The sequence below is a fragment of the Rissa tridactyla genome, chromosome 2 (genome assembly GCF_028500815.1).
Source record: "Rissa tridactyla isolate bRisTri1 chromosome 2, bRisTri1.patW.cur.20221130, whole genome shotgun sequence".
Classification (NCBI taxonomy): Eukaryota; Metazoa; Chordata; class Aves; order Charadriiformes; family Laridae; genus Rissa; species Rissa tridactyla.
The window spans coordinates 115,919,910-115,943,660 of record NC_071467.1 but is presented as its reverse complement, the minus strand read 5'-3'; the positions used below and the strand labels follow the sequence as shown (position 1 = coordinate 115,943,660).

At 42.1% G+C, this 23,751-nt stretch overlaps 1 protein-coding gene across 6 annotated transcripts in view; it reads left to right on the top strand.

The window, feature by feature from the left end:
- Positions 1-23,751, top strand: part of ELMO1 (engulfment and cell motility 1) — a 311,635-nt gene that overhangs the window by 36,468 nt on the left and 251,416 nt on the right. For 3 of the 6 annotated variants that reach the window (XM_054193522.1, XM_054193524.1, XM_054193523.1), the window contains one exon: positions 12,916-13,066. In XM_054193522.1, coding sequence (XP_054049497.1) covers positions 12,989-13,066 — 78 coding nt within the window. In that variant the 5' untranslated portion in view covers positions 12,916-12,988. Of the gene's footprint in view, positions 1-11,222; positions 11,596-11,937; positions 11,955-12,915; positions 13,067-23,751 lie in introns of those variants that run through there. The other 3 variants (XM_054193525.1, XM_054193527.1, XM_054193528.1) reach the window with 3 other exon arrangements.

Sequence of the window (23,751 nt, the reverse complement as noted above, 5' to 3'; positions counted from 1 at the left end):
CCCCCCCGCCAGTCAAAGTTGTTGGCATAGTGGGTGAGACCAGCAAGGTAAGAAAAGTGGCTGAAATTCATCTAATTCTTTAACAGCCCAAGAGGAGAGCTTGTGAAGGTGTTGTGGCCAGTAGGAATCTGCTTCAGAGTTTGGAGAATGGCACATGGGCAAAGGAAACTTCAAAAAAATCTTGAAAAACCATCTTTTCCTTCGTTCCTCATGTATACTGTCCTCTTAAGTTTTGCATGCTCACATCAAGAAGAAGCAATTGGGAACTGCATGTTGCAGAGAACGTGTCTTTGTGAACCCTACATACTGGAGTAACCTTCCAAGCAAGGTAGAAGGAAGTCACATCCAGCTCTTGACAGAACAACAGAATCCCCTGTTGGGAGTAGGGGACTGTAATTGAAATGGGACTCAAGCCCTGGTCTTCAGAGGTCTGAGTGGCCACATACTTGTTACAGGGCAAGTTGTTTGGCAGCTTTGGAAATACGACATCTCTTTCCTGACGATACTCTTGATGGGCTGTGGTTCTGTGAATGCATCATGAAGACGGCAAAACCAATAACCTGAAGCATCAGTGTGCTGTAGGATGCGGGGGGAGCGAGAAAAGAAAAGGGAGTATTCTTTTAGTAGAGATGCGCACTGCGGCTTTTTGGAAATGCTTATACTTTCAGCGTACAACCTGTGAATATTGCTTAATATAGCGTAAAATGAGAGTGGGTAAGGCTCTGTGTTTACTGTTGTCGCCATGCTGCCAAACCTGTAAAAGCTATGTTTTAGTCCTCACAGCAGAGGAGAATAGCTTTACTGAAGGGCAGAAAGAGGACTCCATTCTGTTTTAAAGAGATTAATAGCTAAATCACGCTTACTGCTTGAACAGTGGAGATCTACTGACATTAAATTACTACTGAAAGCAGATGAAAGGTGCCACGGAGTTACTGTGGTGTGCTTTGTTTTAGTGTTGCCATTATCACACAAAGGGCTTTTCAGCCAGGTGTTAGCCCTCTAGGAAGTTCAAAATGGTCAACTTCAGTTGACAGCTTTATTTGGAAACACTTCTAACTACGTCAAACTGAACTAGACAGTTAACTGAACAGTGATTTGCCACCCCTCACCCCCAAGTGCAATGGGAAAATTTAATTTGGGAACACTGAAGTCTGAAAGCAAAAAGGATAAACAGTGGTTACTCTCACAGGGGACTTGATGAAGGGATGCTACTTTATATTTCTGAAGATATGAACTCTGGCAATCATCAGAGCACTAAAAATGTACTTGGATTTTATCCAAGTACTTTAATCTTTTAATGTCTGTTACAATTATAAAGGAGCTCATTGAGTTAATGAAACATACTGTAATGAACTTAGTAATTGCATATTTTTACATCGCTCTCCCCCATGGAATTGAATCTCAGCTGTGTGCCCTGAATTTTGCACAGGTGAAATAAATCCTCTTTTTTGGCTCAGGGCATGTTTCCATGATGTTTTAAGATGAGCTGGTTATATTCCTCCTCTCCTCTTTGCCCCTCCCCATTCCTTGTGGTGGTCCTGATGCTCAGGTGAGTGAGTGGGGAACACGTTCAAGGGGCTAATCTGGCTGAAAACGTGTCTTTGTTTTTGTTTTGCGGGGTTGGTTTTTGAAGAGTCCATCTCTCTGAACTGGCCGGCTGGACAAGTGCCAGCGCTGGCACTGGGGAGGAAGAGGCCAGGCCATGACATTGGGGAAGGAGAGACATCAGATTTGCTTTGGAACTGGACTTTGAATGGCAGAAGCCTGAGGTTTTTGGAGTAGAAAGATTTCATTTTAGCAGAGAACGTAAGGATGGTGGCTCAGGGTGATGGATGTATTACAATATTTTTAACCTGAAACAGTTATGAGGATCCATTTTTGTCCTATATAATAAGTTAGAGGCATGCATGTTATTGTGAACCAAAGGCATAGTGTCCTTTTGCCTGTTGCTGCCAGCCTCTCCCTGTTCTGTAGTTAGCATTTGTAAATTCTTAGCAGGTAAAACCCTTGGCAATAACTCCTGGGTGGAATCAAGAGGGTGTTAAATATTTGAGGCACTCTATTTGTTTTTAGGATAATAGAGAAAAGCATCACACAGCAAGTGCTGGTTCATTTTGAATGGATGTTTTGGTGTAAGTTGATTGAGTTGCAGCAGCGATCGGTGACAATTGATGTTCTGGCTCCTGCGAAGGAAACTGCCACGAGTCGCCTTGCAGAATAAATGTGGCTGGCACGGTTCAGTCCTCAGTGTGCAGACAGTGCCGGTTGCGTTTTCTGGATGCATGTATTGTGGGAAGGTTAAGCACTGGGTTTGTTGATCAGTCAATTTGGAAGCAGCAAGCGTTTTGCTCATTCTTGGCATAACTATGTGTGTTCCCAGAGAGGCTGGAGCAGGAGCTTCAACCAGAGTGTGGAGATAGGGAAACACAGCTGTGCCGTCAGCAGCTTTTGACAGTGAGTATTAACTGTAGCCGTTTGGGGAGTCTTAGAGAACCTTTGTAATTACAGTTACTGATGAGATAGAAGATACTTGGAGAAGCAGATGATATATACTACAAAGGTGACTTTTCAGTTGATAATGACTTTTTACCTGAGCAATGGAGTTAAACGTGTTTACTAAATTAGCTAGTATTTTTCATGAGTCAGGTTTCTTCGTTAAATTATTTCCACTTTTTTCTGATAGTAAAACAGGAGACAATCATAACACTTCTCTTTAGCTTTACCTGCACTGGATGAATTGGTGGCACTCTCTGTCACCTCTGCCCCCCCCCCTTTTTTTTTTTTTTTTTGTTTTAATAGCCCAGCATAAAAGCATAAATTAGATTTGGTGGCATTTTAAGTTCACATGTGGGTTGCAATTTCAGAATGAACACATTGCCTGTCCTGCTGTCCCTGCCGAAAGGGAGAGACAGTAAGCTTTTCAACTGTTGCCCGCTGCTTAAACGGCATAATTCTCTAGAGCTTATGACTCAAACCAGTAGAAGGATGATGTTTGCATCACTCTTTCCTCTTTCCCTGGGCCATGTGTATTTTAATGTTGAAAAAGTATGCAGTAAAATTGTGGGGTTACCACAGATTGTAGCAAGTGCTTGCATGTGCTGTATTAGACTGTAGCACAGAAGCAATTTACAGTAGTTTTCCTGTCAGAAGTAAAGTTTCATCTTGATCTTTAAGATCTTCAAGTTACAGAAGACTGGGATCTTTTTTGAATGAGCGCTCTTGGATGCCAGCTGGGAAGAGTTACGGAGATTGTTGTTCTTAAGTTGTAACCAACAGCTGGTTTTAGTGTGCTTAGAGACTCTTGTTATGGCATAGAAGGCAACCTGCTACAAAAGCAGCCCTTTTTGCTCGTTGAGTACAGAAAAGCCACAATATTTGAACACAGTTGGGCAGGCTAGGACTTCAAGAGTGGTTAGAGTCATTATATCGGTGTACTCGGAATCACAGAATGGTTGAGGCTGGAAGGGACTACTGGAAGTCATTTTGGCCAACCCCCCCTGCTCAAGCGGAGTCATCTGCTACTTGTGGTTTTGCAATACAGAGATCGAGCAAGGGATAGTCTCATGTTAAAACACCCAGATCTCCTGTTGTCAAGTGTCACATTTCATGCAGTTTACCAAGCTTTACGCAGGACACATCTCCCCTGGAAATGGGCTAGGTGAGCAGAGCGTTGGCGCTGCTGTTATCTTTTAGTTAAGTTTCTTCTGTAAGATTTCTGGCTTCCCTCCAAAATACCCTATGCGTTCTGGTTATATGAACCTGGAGCTTGTCCTGTTCTTGGGCTCTTCAGTATCTTTTGGCTTGTATTTTACTTTACAGTGATCTTATGGTTAACCTGTCTGGATAATTGAGAAGATTGCTCAGGTATGCAAGCTCTTCCTGATCTAGAATTACAAAGCATGGCCCCAAGGTATGTGTCAGCATTGAAAGGGAGGGTGATGTCTGGTTGGGACATCCCCAGAACAGTAGTTCTAGGCCTGCAGGTACACAGACTGGGAAGTACCCAGCAAAGCAAGGTGGGATCAGTGTTACAAATGGGCACCTGCATAGTGGGTTTTTTTTAGGATGTGATGGTGTCCACATTTGTTTCCTTAGCATCTCCGTATTCCTGCTTCTAAAGTGGGGTTAATAATGTCCATTTAAATGCCAGATTGGTCTCAACAACCAATATTGTTTGGAGATACAATCTCTTTAATGCAGAATAGCTCAAGTTATTCCACAAGTTTTAGCTATAGACAAAGTCTATATTAACTGTCTCATGCCTTTTTTTTTTCTTTTTTTTTTTTTTCCTGGGTGGCCCATTTGCAGTCTTGTTTTGCTGAATGTCCTTCAGGGAGCAGGCACTGGGAAGTCCACAAGTGTTAAGGGCAAGTTGTTCTTTGTGACTATGATAGTGTGAACTGGCAGAGAGCCAGGAGTCTATAGGGGTGGATTCAGAGACTGTATAGTACTGAGAAGTCAGGAAAACGTGGGGTGTTTTGACTGTTAGATGTTTTGATGCACTGATTTCAGTAAGAGAAACAGTGCTGGTGGGAACACCTCTGTAGATGGAGCTGCTTTCTGCTGCAAGATTACTGGTAGGTTTCTTTTTCCTTCTCTTGGTTTTTGTCATCTTTGAAGAGCGATGTCAGTGCCTGAAGCAAAAGGCTGGTTTCTTCAAAACTTTTCTGTCCTCATTAGACTCATAAACGGTATCCAGTTTTCTTTTGCTGTTTCTTTTACTTCTGATAAGCATGATGAGCATTAGGCTCTGCTTATTCACTGTGGAGTATCAACGTGTTCTCTCTTTTTCACAGTACTTCTCTTTGCAGAATGATTTCTTTAGAAAATAATTCCGGTTGTTTCAGCCTTCGACATCCTGTCTGTACTGTCAGTTAACTCGGTTGTTTCCTTTAGCATTCACGCACCTCTGTTGCCCTCTCTTCCTCCATGTGACTGCTAACTTCCTGACTATACCATTAGTTCCTCTGTATGTGTCATAAGCATGGATAGAGAGAAAAAAATCTTTGTTTTTTTTAATACTGCTGCTTCACCTTGCTTCTAGAAGGAAGTTTAGGGTTTCTCCCAACCTTGAGCTTATCTTCTTGTATCTGTTATCTCCTTTGGCATATAGCCAGTCATCATTGTCTTGATTTGGCCTCTGCTGAAGCAAAGCAATAAAGTGTTATCATCTTGACTCAAGATGCTCTTTTGTGTGTCCTTCCTAGGCCCTTGATTTATTGAAATGGCAGGTAAGTCCCAAGTACTGCAGCCAGCTCATGCTAGTGCTAGAAAAGACGACTGTGACCTTTTATTATTTCTTTACTCTTAGTTGTATTTTACTCAAAATTGCTTTCCTGAGTCACAGCACTTTTGATGAACTTCCTCTGTTTCTCTTCAGCATATTTTTAACCAGCCTCTAATAAACTTACTCCATTTCCAGGCACATTGGACTCCTTTGGAGTATGCTTAGCTTAAGCATTAAAAAGCACTCCCCCCCCCCCCACCCCCCCCCCACCCCTCCCCCCAAAAAAAATGCATCAATCCTTTTGAGTTGTAACATTTAGGATTGCTTTATTTTAGTTGTTATTTCACAGTACTACTTTCCTTTTTCCTTTCTTCTCCCCTACAGCTTTCTTATTGCTGAAAACTTTTCATTCTATCCTTACAAACCTTTAAGAACAGCAGCACGACTGACTGAAATTGGGGCTTCATCTTTTTCCCTTTACTTTCCTCCTGGCCCTCAGGTTTTGTGAGACTACACTGAGAGGCAGGAATAAAAAAAAATTGTATTCAGATGGATTTTAAGGGATATTTTTTGCTGCTTGCTTCAGTTTGGAAACATCTGGAGTACAGCCCGCTGACGAGAAACGACCTCAGATGAAGCGGCAAGCCCTGATATACTTGGAAAAGTCTAAGTGGATTCTAACATTTTATTCAGAACAGTGTTTGATTTTGTTTCTGTACTCGATATCTACCATGGTCTTTAAATTCCACTTGCTAGGCAGGTACTCGGCCACTTTGAAAAATCATGCATTTTTGTAAAACTAGATAGACCATACCTCTTTGACTGCTGGGTTACTGTTGGTGTGGTGGTGGTTGTGGTTTTTTGGTTTGGTTTTTGGTTTTTTTTGGCGTGGGTTTTTTTGAGGTTTTTTGTTTGTTTATTTATTTTATTTCTTGGAATAGTCTTTTGAATACTTGAGTTTGGTACTTTCCTAATCTCTAGTTTGAAGAGCTCAGATACTGTCATCTTTAGTAAACAGAGCATATTTACCTGACTGGATGGTATATGAGTGTTAATTAAATTGCCACAAAGGTTCAGATACCTTGAATAGTCAAAACCAAGGTTTTAGTCCCCTCTCTTATGAATTATAGACATGTAACTAAAAGTTCCTTAGTTAGTTCCTTAGAACGAGCATGATTTTCCAAGAAGCGGGGGAGTTCAAGTTAAATAAGTACCTGAATTTTTCTGGTGTGCTTCAATATGTGCTTTAGAAGCAAGACCAGACAGCCTGCTCGGTTGTATTCTGAGTACATCCAGTCTGTTGTGTTTTCTTCCACCTTTTCTTTTCAAGCACCCTTCAAAACTAGAGAGAAAAAAGGCTTTAAAGAGTGCTTTTTTGAAAGCGGTCCTGTCAATGATAGTGAAACCTCAATGACACAAAATGCTTCCTAAGGAGAGGAACAAGACAACTGTGGGAAAGGTAAAATACTTGTAATGAAGTTGTAAAGAAAGGTTATGAGTATGTGAGAATGAGACAGGTGATAACCACGTGAATATTCCCCATCTTTCCTGGGCGACTTCGCCAGTGACAAAAACTGTCCTGTTCTGTGCATTCCACACCCATATTCCTAAAAGCTCCTCCAATACTAGGTTTCCAGATATTTTGGAGAGGAAAAGTGGTGTATTTAAACCTGAAGGGTTCAGAGCTAGTTTTATCATAATATTGAATCACAGAATCACAGAATTTTCTAGAGTTGGAAGGGACCTCTAGAGATCATCTAGTCCAACTCCCCTGCTAAAGCAGGATTGCCTAGAGCACGTTACTCAGGACTGCATCCAGGCGGGTCTTGAAAGTCTCCAGAGAAGGGGACTTCACAACCTCCCTGGGCAGCCCGTTCCAGTGCTCTGTCACCCTCACCGTAAAGAAGTTTTTCCGTGTATTTGAACGGAACTTCCTATGTTCTAATTTGTGCCCGTTGCCCCTCGTCCTGTCACTGGGAACCGATGCATTGATTCTGTATTGTCCTGTCACTGGGAACCAGTGCATTCCTGGGCTAATGATGCATTATTGATCAGATCCCGTGAGTTCAGCGTCAAAGAAATATTCCTCTTGGGAAGCTGATGGACCACTCTGAACCATGGAAGTCTGTTGAGTAGGGTCAGGTCTTCCTGCAGTGCTGGTTGCTGCTGCAGAGGGAAGCGCAGCCCCCCGGGGTTGTCTGGTCTCTGAGATCACCCCCTCTTTTCCATCACTTACTAGAATATAGCTCACAGCTCCGGTAGAGCTTTATCTTCCATTTGTGGCAAAGCATCGGTGGATTTTGCTGACATGGGTTTGCTGGGCCTTTGACTCCTGTCTAGTTCTGGGGTGAATAGTGCTGAACGCGTAACAAAAGGGAAAAAGGCAGCATGAAAGCCTTTTTTTATGTACACAAAGTGTACATCCAGCCCCCTGGCTTCTCTGCCCTGTTTTTATTTCTTGTGGAGATGGTAGAGTGTGTTTACAGCTCCTTAGACTCGGCTGTTCAGTCATGCAGTTTAACTCCAAAAATAACTCTCTTGGGGGATATTAATCCAGCGTTGGATTATCTTTCTAAAATCGTTAATCAGACTTGGTCCCCGAGGGACCTTCCAAGCTGAACTTGCTGCTTAGTTTCTGTTTGCTGGGGCGGCGGGAGCCGAGCGGAGGAAGCTGATGAGGTTTGACAAGAAGCGGTTACTTACGTAAGGTCCCGAGCGGAGGGACCCGTGTCCCTTTCCTCCTGCCACCAGTCCCTGCGCCGCCGGCCAGGGCTCGGCTCTGTCCTGCCTTCTCCTGGCCCTCCCCTCTGTCCACCGTGTTTCACCTTGAAGAAATGCCACGGGAATATGTGCTGGCTCCACGGGATTCCTATATACGCTGCCTGTTGTCCAGGGAGGAGGCACACATGCTTTGTTTTATTAAATTCTCAAATGCACGTGGTGTTCCTTTGGTCGCCTTTTAATCATTAGCTTCCTTACTCCAGCTGTTCATGAATTGACCTGGCCTGCTGTTTGAACGATCCCTCTCTTCTATAAAATAAAAAAATGAGCTGTTGTAGGCTGCTGTTCTCATATGCGACTAGAACTGCTAATCACACTTTTTCTCTTGTCTGTAGAGTAAGAATACAGTTTGTTTCTTGAGATGTGCTCTGATAGCTGTAAATTATTTAAAGTACTTTGAGATCCTTGTATGGAAAGTGCCAGGGAATTGCAAAACAAGTTTAAAACAAAACAAAAAAGTTCTACTGAGAGCTCATTTCATACACGAATAAAATCCTGTTTTCCATGTGCAATGCATAGGTAGAAGGGGAAGATTCAATATGTTTTACTGGCATATGTGCTGAATTAATCCCTCAGAGCCAGGCAGGTAAATTGAGAGCTTGCGTGTCTGTTCTGATGCATTTTTGCATTAAATTTAACATACTTTGATTTCCAACTTGAGTGTTTATTACTCTGACTTAGTAGATCACTGGAAGTACTGCATAGCATGGTCGAAATGCAGAAATATACTGTATATGGTAATAACAATAACTTGCAGAATTTGCATTTTAATAGGCTAATCTGTCACAGTTCTGAAAACCCTACTGATGTAAGAAAGTGTACTCAAGTGGTAGGCATGTTTTGGTTGTGGCTTTTTTCCCCTCAAATTATAAATAGTTTGCTGCTTAGCACGGAAGTTCCTCAAACCTCCTCCAGGTTACAGCTGCATACATGCATTAGGAAAAATAAAGTGAAGTTGCCTTCCTTTTCCTCAGACCCCTCCTCCACTTCATACGCTCGTGCCCTCACATGCATCCTGTTGCCTTCAGATTCTGCCTTGAAAATAAACATTGTAAAAATGAGTTGCAAAGTTGCTCTTACGTGTCAGGGCTTCTCGGATCCCACTGGGAGTAAAAGAGGAATTGCACTTGAGAAGACTCCATAACTAGACCTTTTAGCGATGTGCGTATCCTTTTCACTGCGTGACTGGTGCTGGCATAACAAATAAGCAGTTCAAATTGATTCTAGTTCTTCATTCACATCATGAAAATTGCTTACTAAATTGGAAGCTTTTCACACCAGGGATTGTGCCTGCCTTATTTTACTGGGCAGTGTCTAACACACTGCATACCGCTGGAATAAATAGTAGGTAATTTGTAATTGCCGGCACTGTAGATTGCAGAATTTTCTTTGCAATCATAATTTTGTGATGACAGCTAAACATCTATTTTGGCCTAAAGAAAAAAAAAAAACCAACCCAATATTTGTTTCTGTCATTGCCATATAGGTAGAACGAAACTAAATTATCTATTGGATCCTCTGTTGGATTCATAAGATTAGGAACTAGGAAAAAAACGTCAGCACATTTGACTAGTATATCTGCAGAGAAACAGAAAGAAATTCATAGTGATGACTTTATATATGCTTTTCTGCATTCAGACTACGCTGATGGCTCTGAGTTGGTCTTCTCCTGGTGGGAGAAGTGGAACTACATCCATTTATATTAGTTAAAGATCTGTCACTTTGCTTTGTGTTTTGTGACTGTATAAGCATACGTATATTAATAATTATAATTAAGGAGGAGATCCGTGCCTAGCCTGCATTAAAAACTAGTCACATTGAAATTGTCTTCTGAATGCTGAGGCGAATTTCTCTTGCACGTTGCTTTGGAATGCAAATGCTTATTTTGCATAGCTGAATTTGATTAACTTTCCATCAACTTTCCTTGACTTTTCTTTCTTAAACCATTTACTTTCTTCCTGCGTGACTTGTTAAGATGGACCACAACTCGCTCATGCAAAATGAGGGTTAAATGCCTACATTTTGTATGTAAGAGTGGAAGTTTTCTTCACATTTCTTGCTGCACGATGCCGTTTTGCTTTCATCATTGTGGCCAGTGGTCATGAATTAATGTTTTTCTTTTCTCCAACATTCATCGTGAGCTTTGGAGTTAGTTGACTTGCCAGAGGAGGTGTTGGGCTCTGAGTTACCTTCCCTTTGCCTCTCGTGGTGAGAGGTGACAGTGCTTGAGTTGCTTCCCTGTCTTCCCAGTCAAAAGAAAGTGTGTTTTCCACCGTGCATTAGGTGGATTCTTTGGGTTTTATAGGTCTCCCTTCTCTCTCTATAGATATGTGGCCTACAGATGATTTTTTTTTTTTTTTTTTTTTTGTGAAAAACATAGAGGAAACATGGTGGGGAGGAAAATAAAACCACTGAAAATAAGGACTTACTCATCTGAAGCTATCCTCCGTCAAGTTTGTCTGGCAGGAGCTGCTGCTGTTCTTTTTGTGTTGCGGCCAGTAAACTCAGGCTCCGGCTGAGGCTTCCAGCATCCATCCCTCCCGCCAGGGATGCGGAGCCGTGCCAGGGAATGCCGGGAGAAGCCTGCCAGTCAGGCACGGGGGTCAGCCAGCTCCTCTTAAGCACTGCAGGTAGTTTAATACCAAAACATCACCAGGCTGAGACTACTTCTGAGCCTCATTCTGCTGAGGAGGTGGGAAATGCCGTCACCGTAAATGCGGCAGCAAAAAGGCGCCAAAGGTCTCGGTTTCATTTGACTGTTGAGGTGGATTAACAGCTCGTTGCTGACAACAAGTCTCGATTCTCCTCACCCCAGTCCACGTTGTGCCACCTCTGGGAAGCTGTTTGACTCAAATGTGGTAAAAACCAGATGACCGAAAATAGTTTTTTGCTGGTTGGTTGAGTCAGTGTGCGGCGCAGCAAGGGGGGATGCAAATGGCGGCAGCCTGTGATGTCGGGGGAGAAGCGGCAGGGGCTTTGCATCCGCTCCAGGCTCTACCAGGGGAAAAAGCACCCAAAAATTAATGTCTGACTGTTCTTAGTGACCAGCATGCTTTAATGGTGTTTATTCCCCAGTCCCTGTAACATCTGCCAAACATAGATGGTGTCACTTGGGTTTCTTAATCACGTTGTTTAGTCTTTCAAGGCGCTTCCTGCAATCCAGTCTTATTTATAGACCGCCCATTGTCTTATTTACTGCCTTGCGCTTTGCTTTGTGGCAATGTGTGATCCTGTCGGCACCAGAACTGCCGGCGGGAGTTGGAGATAAATTGCTGGTGTGTTAAAGTTCGTAAGTTGCTTTCATAGCGCGTGTTGAGAACGCTATGTAGAATGTCGCAGGGCTTGCAAACGTGGGGGACTGAGCCTCGGCAGAGTAGACCAGAGGACACACAAGAAACAAGGAAAGGTAGAACCACATACATGAAGGCTGGAAGAACTCCCACTTATAAGCAGTCTGAGAGGAAGGTAAAAACCTTCTTTATAAAGAAGTGGGTTTGTGATTTTGTTCAGGCTGATCTGAGTTCGTGCTTCTGCTGCAGTTGGAGAAGGGTGGTTCACTGAGTTGGTTGAAGCAGCAGCTGACGGTGGTGAGAGCCTTTTTTTTTCCCTGTACCTGTTTGTCACTTTTGGATGTCTCGTATATTCTATCAGCTCATCTCTTGCCTTAGCTCTTTCAAAGGGTATCTATGCAAGCATGTGTCCATGCTTTCACCACTTCCTTCTCTTTTCTGCTAAGAAGAAGTGGGACTGCGCCTCTGGGGATTTCTACAGCTTCTCTCCATTTTTGTCAATACGTGATGGCATTTTGCCGGGTTTCGGCAGAGCGGGTGGGAAAGGCCACAGTGGGCACGGAGGACTTGGCGAAGCAAACCAAGGAGCTGACAAGCCCGCAGGAGGGTGCAGGGGTTGCCGTGTCTGAGAACTGCAGAGCTTTGCCACTTTAGTGGTGAGTCCTGCTACCGCCCGGCTGGGAGAGGGCTGCTGCAGGAGGCTGGTTTGCAAGCTCAGATGGCACTGCACCTGCATCAGAAATGTCTGTTGGTACTGCGAGGTTGCAAACTTTGAGCCAAAAGCGACAGAACTTATATTCTGCAAAACCCTGGGGATTTGGTTCTTCCCCAAAAACTCACAGCCTGTGCTATTTGACATGAGAGCCTATTGACATTCATATTTTTGCAGAACTGTGACGTTTTATGTAGCTGATTATGTCACTGTCAATATATGCTATATCCTTGTGTATTCACGTGTCTGAGATTTACCATAAAGAAGTATTTATATATGGGCATCTCTGGATCTGTTAGGTGAGGATATGTGTGCGCGTGTGTGTATGTATATGTGGAAACTGCTGTGTGTTCTGCCTTCTTCCTGACATCCTGGTTGCTATAGTGCAGTGATCTATTTGTGAACACCCAGAAGATCATTGCTATAGTTAAAAGAAACAGTGTTTCCTGGCCATAACTTCCTGGGCAATCTCTTCTCCTGGAGCGCCAGCTTTAACCGATTGGGTCAGGTTCCCGGGGACTCCAGGAGTGACACCGTAACAGCAGCTTCCTCTAGTTTGTGGCTTTTCCCCACCGGCATATTTAATAATATTTAAAAATAGTTTCTCTCTTTAAATCTAATGCATGCCTATTATCCACCGTACGTTTCAATGCTTCAGCCATCTTTCTAGCAGGCTGTCGAGCTGTATGCAGCGTGTCGTGGCGTTGTGTCCTGTGTCTGCTTCTGTAATATGTGCCGTGCGTCTGCTCTCCCCCATACATACACACATACGTTTTTCATCCACCTGCCCAGCCAGGCAAAATGCAGGAGACGGAAGAACGGCAGCGCTGGAGTTCTGTCTGAACTGCTGTATTATGATTTTTTCAATACATTTTTTTTTTTTCCCCTCCTCTTTCTCCCTGCAGGTGTGAATGAGAAGAGACTCTCTGCAGTATTTAGTGTCCAGTTGTACTGGCTCCGAAGAACAGCAGCGTCGCAATGCCCCCTCCTGCTGATATAGTGAAGGTGGCGATCGAATGGCCAGGTGCCTTCCCCAAGTTAATGGAAATAGATCAAGTAAGTGTCTGTGTATGTGGGCTCGGCCGGCTCTGCACGTAAATAAGTTCTTCTCTGCATGCGTGTGTCTCTGCGTTTATGTTTACTGAGATGCACACGTATGTTTCTGTGGGTGCCTGTGTGGTAGAAGGTGTTTTTTTTATAAGGGGTGTAACCCTTTTCCTCTCTTACTGCTTAATGTTGTTGATGCGTTTAGCTGTTTTTTTCTCTTGCTTGCTTTTTCTTTTTAAACAGCCGCTTAAATAAGGCATTTACTGCTTGTGTGACCCACTTAACACTTTTGTGCCTTACTTTGTTCAACTGTAAAATTGTGGTAATGTTACCTCTGGGTGGAAAGTGTTCAAATTTTTAGTCAGTGCTTTGCATTTGGAGTAGGATCATACTGAATGACTGCAGCAAGCGCAGATTTTGGAACTTGAGTAGTGAGCAGGAGGATCTTTGCTGTTTCATACAGGAATCTCAGGGGTTGTCCTGTTTAGCTGGCTATTTCTAATGCAATGGCCTCACAGACTGGTTGTAGTCAGCATATAGAAGCTAAAAAATTCCAAATCATGAATTAAAGACTCTTTGTAGGAAATTTGGGGGAGAGGAGGTGGAGGGAAAACAAACCAAATCAAGTTATACAAGTGCTGTGTTTTATGTTCTGGACTTCTCTGAGATTGTTTTTGTGACATATGTATTAATATTAAAAGCAACCTCTTTAATATTTAACAGCTTACCCATAACATTTGGAAATCATACACCATGTTACCTGTTTAGAATAATTATTATTTCTGTAAATAGTACTCAGAATGAGGGAAAGCATTTCATAATGTGCATTAGACCCTAGTGTATCTGGGGACCAAGTACATCATAAAGTTCTATTGGGGAGGAGAAAATTTAAATTCATGCTGAAAATGTTTTACTGAAATGGGATCTTAATTTCTTCATGCAGTGCAATCAGTTTCACTTCTAGTTAACCCTTTGGTGGCATATGCCTGGGAAATTCCTGTGTGAACTTTGGAGAAACATGGAACTAGAGGGTGGTGGAATAACAGCACTATGATTTTTAGGCACTGTGAAAGCCCCTTTAGAGGAAAGGGGCTTGTAGTTTGATTTCCAGACCTGCCAAGCTTCTCCATTTTCATTTGCTGAATTTTTTTAGTAATCATATATCTACACATACAAATCTCTTGCCTTATGGAGTGAAGAATGTTTTACTTTTTTCTTCTTATATAACAAATGGTAGACACTGTGCACACTGTGTTCGGGGAAAGATGCATGTTAGTCATGATGAACAACAGCTTTTTTGCTACCAAGTACAGTGAGAATCAAAACCAAACAAATATTATGCAGTCTCTTTCCAAGCAGCAGTAAAATAATATCAAAATTATTCTTTTTAATTTACAAACCGGCTTAAAGTAATTCTCAAAAAAATACCTCATACCTTATCTGAAATATTAGCTTGCTGTCCCAGAACCTTGTTTGTACCTTTATTATGTAAGATTTAGAGGGGACAAGAAAGATCAATGCTGACTGACGTCAGGTAGAACTCTTCCGACCCAGGCTGCCAAGTTGTCTGCAGTCTTCCTCATGCCACTTTATGGGGAGGAGGAAGAGGGAAAATAAGGTTGAAAGGGAGAGGATAACAGCAGCCCGCTCCTGATTCAGGGGGAAATGGGGGAATGAAGTTTGAGGGTTTCATCTCTCACCTTTCTGACATGGAAGATACAGGTGTGGTGACAAGAAATGAAGATGGGGAGTGGGAGTGAGCCCTGAAAACATACGTGGTGATAACATGCTTTTAAACGCGCAGCTCTGCCTTCGGTTCACTTAATGCTAACTTTTCCCCAGTCTCTTTCCTTTAAAACATCTATTTAGTTGAAGAGCTGTAGTGGAGGAGATGATTCATACCTCAGACGGCTGGCTGTCAGAGATGATAAAGGGGAGGAGCGAAAAGGAAGGCAGAAAAGAGAAATAACCTGCCCATTGACCAGACGTTGCAGTCAGTGCCTCTCTCCCAAGTGGGATCTGCTCATTCAAGCACCATTTGACATATATTCAGAATATCCTAAAAACTTTGCCTTATCAGTTTCCTCCCTCTCTGATCCCTTACCAGCAAGAAAAACAGTATTTATAAGAACAGCACTGTATTATTACTTTAAAAAGAACAACAAAAAAACCTCACTGTAGCGTGATGCAAGTTCTTTGTCTTTCAGGGTGCTGTGGCTATTCTGAATGTTGAAGTACAAATATCATATAAGAGATCAGAGGAAAATCTGGATTTTTTAATTTTATTTTATTTTTTTTTTTAGGTTGCTTGTTGTATATGCTTGGTAGCGTTTATTTATATTCAGTTGCACAGTATCCCAATTCACCTGCTGTGTATATGCATATTTTGCTTTACGATGAAGAGGAGAAAATATCTTCAAAATGAGGAAATGTCACTGTGAAACCACAGTGATTGACAGTGGTGTCCTGGAAGATGTTGGGTGTGAAAAGAGCTCATGAGTATTTTTTCCACCAAATGTTATTAAACTTTACATTAAAAACCTCCCCTTCAGGCGCATTACTTCTGACAACCTGGACTTCATGAGCAACAGAGCTTTTTCTAGTAGATGCTTCCCACTACGTTTCTGTAGTTTTGTTGACCTGGGTTCATCAATGATGCTTTTAACTTTAATCATACAAAAATTAGTCTCACTGAGTTAGAGAGACTCTTTGCCTGCACAATTAATATATAATTAGGTGTTTTTCAGAACAAGCCTCTGTGCCTAACCTTTCTTCTCATTCATGGAAATGTACTATTTGATGTCAGGGTTTTACAGCTGCTTTTTTCCTGGAAAGTTGCTTTTAAAAAGGTGGGCAAAACTGCATATTATCTACTGCCCTCTCTCTTACCAGGTGGGGACTAATTAAGTTGCAGTAAACCTAGCAACTGGCTGTTGCCTGTAAGTGTTAAAGTGGATTTTAAAGCATGTGCAGGTTAATGTACTTTTCTGCTTTCTCCTCGAGAGGTGGACTTGGCTGAATTTAGTTACTCTTTTCCAGAATACTTGTTTTTTTTTTTTCATTTGGGTTTCTCCCATTTTCATCACTTTCCTCAATTATAGATTTGAAAAAAATAACTTCTAGACTCTTCCTCCCTGCATAAATCCCTACTGGCAATATTAGTACAGTGGTCAAAATTAATTTTTAATGAAAAGATTTGATTATTACTTTAAGAGCTGAGTTATAGGGATGATCTTGCACTTTTGTGTCTTCCTGTCATGTAGGGGGAGGAATGGAAATGGCTTGGTGTCTGACTTCGCATTGGGGTCTTTTTGTGGACTTTTTAGGGGTGCAATTTGGGAAATAAATGAATGGTAGATACTACCTGCCTGTTATCTTCTTCTTGCAGTCTTTTGGCTGATTTTTCTGGCAAGTGTTAAGAGTTAAGGCTGCATGGGTTCTGTACAGGTGAACCAGGATGCTGGCTACTCTATTCTATCTTCTTATTTGTCCCAGAAATAACCATTTCATAAGATGATGTTATTTCTTGTGTTCAGATGGAAATTTGCCTGCTTAAATTTGTGCCCGTTATGTATAACTCAGTCTCAACTTTTGGGTCTTTTTTACAGCACACATTATTTTAGGTAAGCTGGTGCTGGTTTTAGGTTACCTGGGTGCTTTTGTTCGCTGGCTTTACGGTTTGGCTGTTGCTGCTGCAAGGGAAGTAGCTTCCAGGAGAGGCACAAGATGGATACTTGGAGACAATAACTAGTTTAGCTTATCCCATTCAAATCCACTCTTGTGTGTTAACACAAGTTGTACTAAAAACAGATTTCTCTAAACTTGGGGATGGACTTTCTCACCATTGGAGGTAAACGCCGTTGCTAAAGAAGGGAACGGTTTGTAATTGAACTTGGTCATACAGTCTCTTCCTCCAGTTTTACTTTTATCCATGAGATCATTAAATATAGATTAAATAGCAGATGCGGGGGGTGGGGGTTGGGGGGAAGCTGTGCTTTGTTTTCAAAGCAAAATCTGGTACGGTGGGTAAAATTTACAGGAGCACTGTCAAATGACAATTTCATGTTAATACAGTGCAGCGCAACACATGGGCTGCTTTACGTTAATGCTTTCTCTAAGGTTTAGATTTAGTCAGCAAATTTATCTTTGAAGAGTGTCTTTCAAGTTGTTTCTTCTGCCAGTGTATGTTATAAATGTCATTTTAATTGTGTGTTTTTTTCTTCAGAGAAGTCATTGTACTTCACCGCATATTAAAAGGAAACCAGTAAGATATCTTGGGTTTTTTTTTTTTTAAAGGGAACTTCCAAATTGTTTTGGGTTTCAGACCCAAATCTGGACCCTTGGGGACTGTTAATTGATTTAGTGCAGTGTTTCTCAAACTGTGGGGAGAAATGTAGTTCAAAAGGGGTTGTGAAATGCTTCATTAGAGAAAAGAAAGTAGCACATCGCTTCTGCCATGTGTGTGGACTAAGAATAGCTGTAGTTTCTGCAAGTGCTGTCACTAGTAATAGCAGTATACCGATACAATCCTAGCATCAGGAGTCTAAACGTATACAGTATTAGTGAGCACCACCACCGTTCAAGTGGGGAAGAAGAAAGGGATATTGATGTCTCTCTGTACCAGAGGCTGTACCATGAAGTGTCGCTCCCTGCGCTTACTTCTGACTCCCTCAAAATCAAGGGGTTTAGTGCTGAGGGGATGAAGGAAGAGAGAAGCTCTTAACCTCCTTCCCACAAACCTGCAAAACTATATGAACTCTAATCCAAAAAGTGTAATAGTATTGCAGTAGCTGGAGCTACCGGCGCTTTTTGGTATGAACGTTGTGAAGATTTCCAGTGTTACTGCACATTGTGAGTTTAAAGTGGTTCAGGGAAATGTCAGTGCCTTTAACAGCTGACAAGATCTCAGCTCCTTGAAGCTAGAGGACTAGGAAGCGGCTCGCAGAGGGGTGTGGGGAATAAATCTTACACTGACTTATAAAAGTGTTCCCTGCTTGGAGTTGTTGGCAGCAGCTCCCTTATGTCAGGTCAGAGAAGGGAGTTAGTGCTTGAGGACGGCCACTGCAGCTGTATATCAGCCTGTATCAGCCATCCTGAAGGGAGGACCTTGGTTGCTCCTGATGGGAAATGTACCCAAAGACAGATGAGCCAAAAGGTGTCTGCCTTTTCAAAAAGATTGGAAAACACTCAGCTAGCTTAAGCCGCTTTGCTAAAGGTAGGGCTTTCAGGTGTTAAACAGATGGTAACAATAGTTTCATGAGTTTTATTGCTCCTTGCTGTACCTGTCAGGTTTTCAGCTTCACAAAACCAAAGATGAAACTGTTCATAAAGCAGATACTAACCAGCGTATAAACATAGTGAAAATATTTCACATTTTTATAATCCGTTCAGTTTTGTTACCGTCAGGGATTATTAATAGAACTGGTAAGGAAATCATATCCACTAATTTAATGTGCCATTTTCTTTGTTGCACTAATGAAACGTCTCAATTTTTTTTTAATAGTGCTTTGTTAACGTAATGAACCAATCATTATTAATTACAATGGGTGCTGAAAAATATGATTTGTTTTCTTATAGGACTGCGGGGTTGGAGTAGTCATCGCTAGAGCTCCGGTTCTTTGCTGTGGTGGCAGCCAGCCATCCTGGATAAAAGGGCAATGTTATCATCGCATTTACGTTTTAATAGTCTGGCTTGTCCAAAGTCACATTCCCACTGGTTGGTTGGAATCTTTCAAGGCTGTGAAATGACGTCCTGTGGTGCGTGGCTGGGCCCTCATCACTGAGAAATACGTAAAAAATTGTCTTAATACTGTTGAATATAGAGACAGCAGCAAAGCTTACTAGATTGAAGAGGAAATAACTGTGAAGAAGGGTTAGAAATTGTAAAAGAAATGGGGGAGAACAGAAATATTTAGTGAGTTACAGTCTAATGGATGCTGTTATGCTTTCTGCTTGGTGCTGTTTTCTACTTTAGGAAACATTAGCAGTAGACAGTTAAATATTTTTTAATAGAAGTGGGAATAGAGCTAGGAGACACTTGAGGCCCTGCAGAAATAGTGTCCCAGTGTTCCTGATCTCCAACATAAAGGATGTTCAGGAAGTAGTATTTTAAGTAAGAGATGAAACACTTTGTTAATTCTCTCCTTGGTTTTGGTTTGGGTTTTCTGGGGGCTTTTTACATATTTTTTTTTTCTGGCTCTGATTTTGTTAGCCCCATAGTGCTAGCCAGAACCTCCCCATTGAAGTCTGAATTTTGCTGCCTGCAACTAATGGTGTTTTCAAGATGAAGGCTGCACATGATTGTAAGATTGTTGCATCTGAAAAAAAAAATCTGAAGAAACAGCAGGATTTTCATCCCTTGTAAGTTAATTCTGCTGTATTTAAAGGAAATGTGTAATGATGAGATTCCTGGAGTTACACACCAGTGAATAAATTACAAGGTACTTCATTCACATTCTGGCCAGCTGGAGTATCCAGGCACAGTTTATGATTCAATTATATACTCCTTATAGCGCTCCAAGATTGTAGTACAAAAGAGAGTAATACTAAAAATCCCACGGTATAAATTTTTTGTGCCTTCACGTAGAGACTTTTCTACCCTGGTAGGCCAGCAGCGTGTCAGTCATGAGCTGTGGGTTTGAGGTTTCTTCATTCAGTTTTCAAAGGTATGCTCACCTAATAAAGTGGTTGTGTGAAGTGCCACATCTTAAAGCCCTGCTTTGTATTTTAAGCTGTATTTTAACTATTTTAAATATGTGGTGTGAGTATGTTGCACGCAAACGTGCTGTAACCCACAGCTGTAGGTCCCTAGGTGTTTTATAACTCTTTAGTACTCTTGAGTGGGAGTTTTTGGCGTCCTGGTTTGCAAAGTACTTGAGGAAACAGGGAATGGTATGCCTTGTTAAGACACTAGATGTGGAGTAAGAAGTTTCCTTTTTGTTTTGTAAAATTGTAAAATTCTGGATTATTTTTTTTTTTAAATAACGTTATGTTTCACTGCTTCCTTGTTGCGCAGTCACTTTAACATCCAAAACAGATGATCTGTGGGGCGATGCTTAGATCCAGTGAAATGCAGATTTAGGAGTGAGGATGTTTTTGGAGGAGGGAAGGGAGTAACTGAGGAAGCTGCAGCTGAGAGTGAAGGGGCAGAGGACGTGAACACCTGGGCTTCCCCAAGTCTTGTGCGCTCTGCAGAACCCCGACTGCTATATTTATACCAAAGCGTTTCTACTGACAACGTTAAAACTGCCACCCGAAGGGCTGTGAACTGAGCCAATAAAAGCTCTCTGTCGTCAGCAGGCTGCACTTGCTGAGGGTTTTGCCTGTCAGCTCTGGGGTGTGAAAGTTTCCTGCCTTGGGTTGTGTTGCTGCACAGGCAGAGCTGTGTGGTGTTGATCTGGCCTTGGCTGGGTTTTGTGGTCTCTCTAACAGAGTGTCCCTGTTCTTCATATACTCCCTCTGATGCTATCCTGAGCCAGGGAAATCCTCTTCTCCATCTTTTGCAGGTGCCCGATGCCTAATTAACAAGTCTGCTCTCACTGATACTCTATTGTAGTCAATGGAGAGAGTTGATTCCCAGCATGGTTCAGAGCAGGTTGAGGAGGCTGAAGCCCAAACCTCTCCAGTACCTCCCCTTTACAGAAAACCTTGCCTCTTACATCATGTGAAACCAGTGGCGAAGTAGTGAGTCAAGGACCCAGGTGTCCCAGCGTCTGGTGTTTGCCACCAGACAGTCCTGCTTCTGTTTCTGTAGCCCCTGGTGTATGACAGTAACAGATGAAGCCTCCACTGATTGTGAAAAGAGGTATTTTTCTGGGTTTTTTTTAATAGCCACTAAAATGACTTTTGCACTAAAAGATTTGTTAGTATCATTAATTATAGACAGAATGGTGTATTTACTGGCTTGAGATTCTGTTTTTTGACAGATGCACAGAGCAGCAACAGAACTTTTATTTATTTTTTTTTTTTTTTTAGTGCTGAGTGTTTTCCACTAACAGATGTGCTGCATCTGCTGTTCTTCTGTGATAAGCTTAATGACAGCAAGGGTTAAGGGTTTTCTTGTTACTTCTGTGATTAAAAGGTGTCAGCCAGGGAAAGTGATATCCCAATGATTGTCAAAAAAAAAAAAAGAAAACCCAACAAAAACCAACCCAACAAACAACAAAAAAACCCTAAAAAAACAGAAAAAGAATAACCAATGAAAAGGAAATTTGAAAAGGAAAGATGCTCAACCTTGGCCTGAAAGAAACCTGTATACAATTCCCTGATATAGCACAATCAAAGTATATCTGAACTGCACGCATAACACAGGTTTCTACCCAGATTTAGGCTTCTGTCCTCTTTACAATTCCCACATGCGCGCACACACACACACTCTCTTGCTAGTTGATTTGGAAGTGCTTTAAACCCAGGTTAGCATACTGGTGGCTTGAACTGGAGCTAGGGCTTGGTCAGTACTGGTGTATTGAATGTTCTTGGCTTTCTTTTGCTCATCCCACGATTTCCCTGGAACAAAACAGTGGTCTGGACTCACCCAGCCTACGCTCTTGCATGCCTGTGCTTAGTGCTTCCTGGTGACTGGTTACCTCTATGGGGACCCCAAGGTGTGAGTGGCATGAAAGGGTGAAACTGGAGAGGAAATCGGAGTGGGAAATCTCAGTCTGTGTTCTGCAAGTTACTTCAGAAGTGCTACAAAATATTGCACAAGTAGGAAGGGCAGGTACTCAAAAGATAAGGATCTTTGTGCATCTTAGCACACAAAACCTGGAGACGTGACCTAAGAGATGCCTGCAGGGGAGCACAGAAGTGGTGACGAGGTATTACTGCATGGTGGGTGTCGTTAGGGCTATGCTTAGCCAGCAGCTCAGACACCTGTACTAACTTGTCCATGCAGATAAAGCTTCATCAGGTATGTAAATTCACGCCAGCTCTAGTGCTGGCTATGCTTGGTGTCAATGGCAGGATTCTCCCTGTGTGTGCGGATCAATAAGTCACAATAATGCCCCGTTACCGTTTTCCACTGAATTTCAGATATCAATTTACTACCTACCCTAGGAAAATACTTTTATGCTAACTGATGTGTTCAGCACAGATGGCTGCGATATGTTAGCTGAAGGGCTTATCTGCTATAGGGAGTGTAAGATTCACTTTGATCTGTGTTATTTCATGCATTAAAGCTACAGCTTGATCTTCTTAGAGCTTTAAATGAGCATCTCAGCACGTGTAAAAGCACACTTCAATTTTACTAGTGTAGGGGAGGACATAGAGGTGAAAACCAAAAACTGAAATGCATTAGCACAAAATACTAACTTCAGTGAAGGAAAAACTTTGAAATATTTTTGGATTGTCTGATTGTAAGGAATTCTTTAAAGTACATTGACAAACAAGGTGAATTCAACTTTTCAGAACTGTAAATGCAGCAAAGATATTATGTAAATTTCCACAAACATGATTTGATGAAGATTAAAATAACAAAAACATCAAGTCCATTCTCTTTGACATCAGGCAAATATTTACAGCCAGGCAAAAAAAAAAAAAGTATCTTTGAATGGCCTGCTGAGTGGATTTACTCTGCGGAAAAAGAAAAAAAAGCAAAAAAGCTCACTTGTGTTTATCTTCTGGTACTGCGACATTCCCATACACACAGTGAACAGTCGTGTCCTTTTGCCTAAGCATAGATAGATAGGTCTCTGACAGCCTGCGGTAGCAGGAACGCGAAGGGATTCTGGACAGGGCTGTGGGCTGGCTGGGAAGGGGCCACGGGAGCTGGTCGCTTGCCCGCCTGTCACTCCCGGAGCAAATAAGTGTTTTGTTTGCGCGGATGCCTGGCCATGTCCGGGCAGGGTGGCCGGAGCGCTGCCCGCTGGATGTGATGCCTGCCAGAGCCTTTCCGCAGCCCACGCTGGCCAGAGGGATTGCGGAGGGGGAGTCGTGGCAGCCCTTATTCAGCTGCATCCCGCTTGCAGCTGCGAGCTGGGTCCTGGTGACAATTTATCTCCTTGGTAGGGAAGGGGAAAGAATTTTGTCTGGAGACTTACGTGTAGGGGGAGCGCAACCAAAGGGATTATTAGGAGCAGCAGCTTGTTAGGATTGCAGTGGTATTTATTATACACTTGTTCATTTGTAAAGCTCACTCTAGTGCTATCAAATTAGTAATTCCAAACTTTCTATCCCTAAAGAGTTCTGCTTTTTTTCATCCTGTTGCTGGTAACCAAGTTGTACTTAGTCACTTCGGTGTTGTAGCAATAGTACCGCAGGAGGACAAAAGAGTACTGTGAAAGGCTGGCTGTATTAATAATTTTTATTATTGAAGATCCATTTTGTTTTTCTTTAACTGTCCCTTAGAAGTTCTAGTTGATTCATTGCTTAGGGGTTTGGGGTTTTTAAGTTTTTCATTTCAAATAATATCATATAGTAATACAAAGGTGATATAGAATAGGAAAAGGGGGAGGGAGATGAGTAGGATCGAGAAAGGACATGAAACCTGGTGGCGTAGAGGACTTAGAAGTACCAAAATAATGATTTGGAAAGTAATTGTATGCAACCCTCCCAGTGTTTATATTACTGGGCTGGATTGTTAAAGTGTCTCTTTGGCGTAGTGTCCAAAGGGAAGCTATAGTTCCTATGGGAAATAATAGGGAGGAGAGGCAGTTACTGTTTTTATTCTCCATTGTATTCAGTCTGTTGGCTGATAA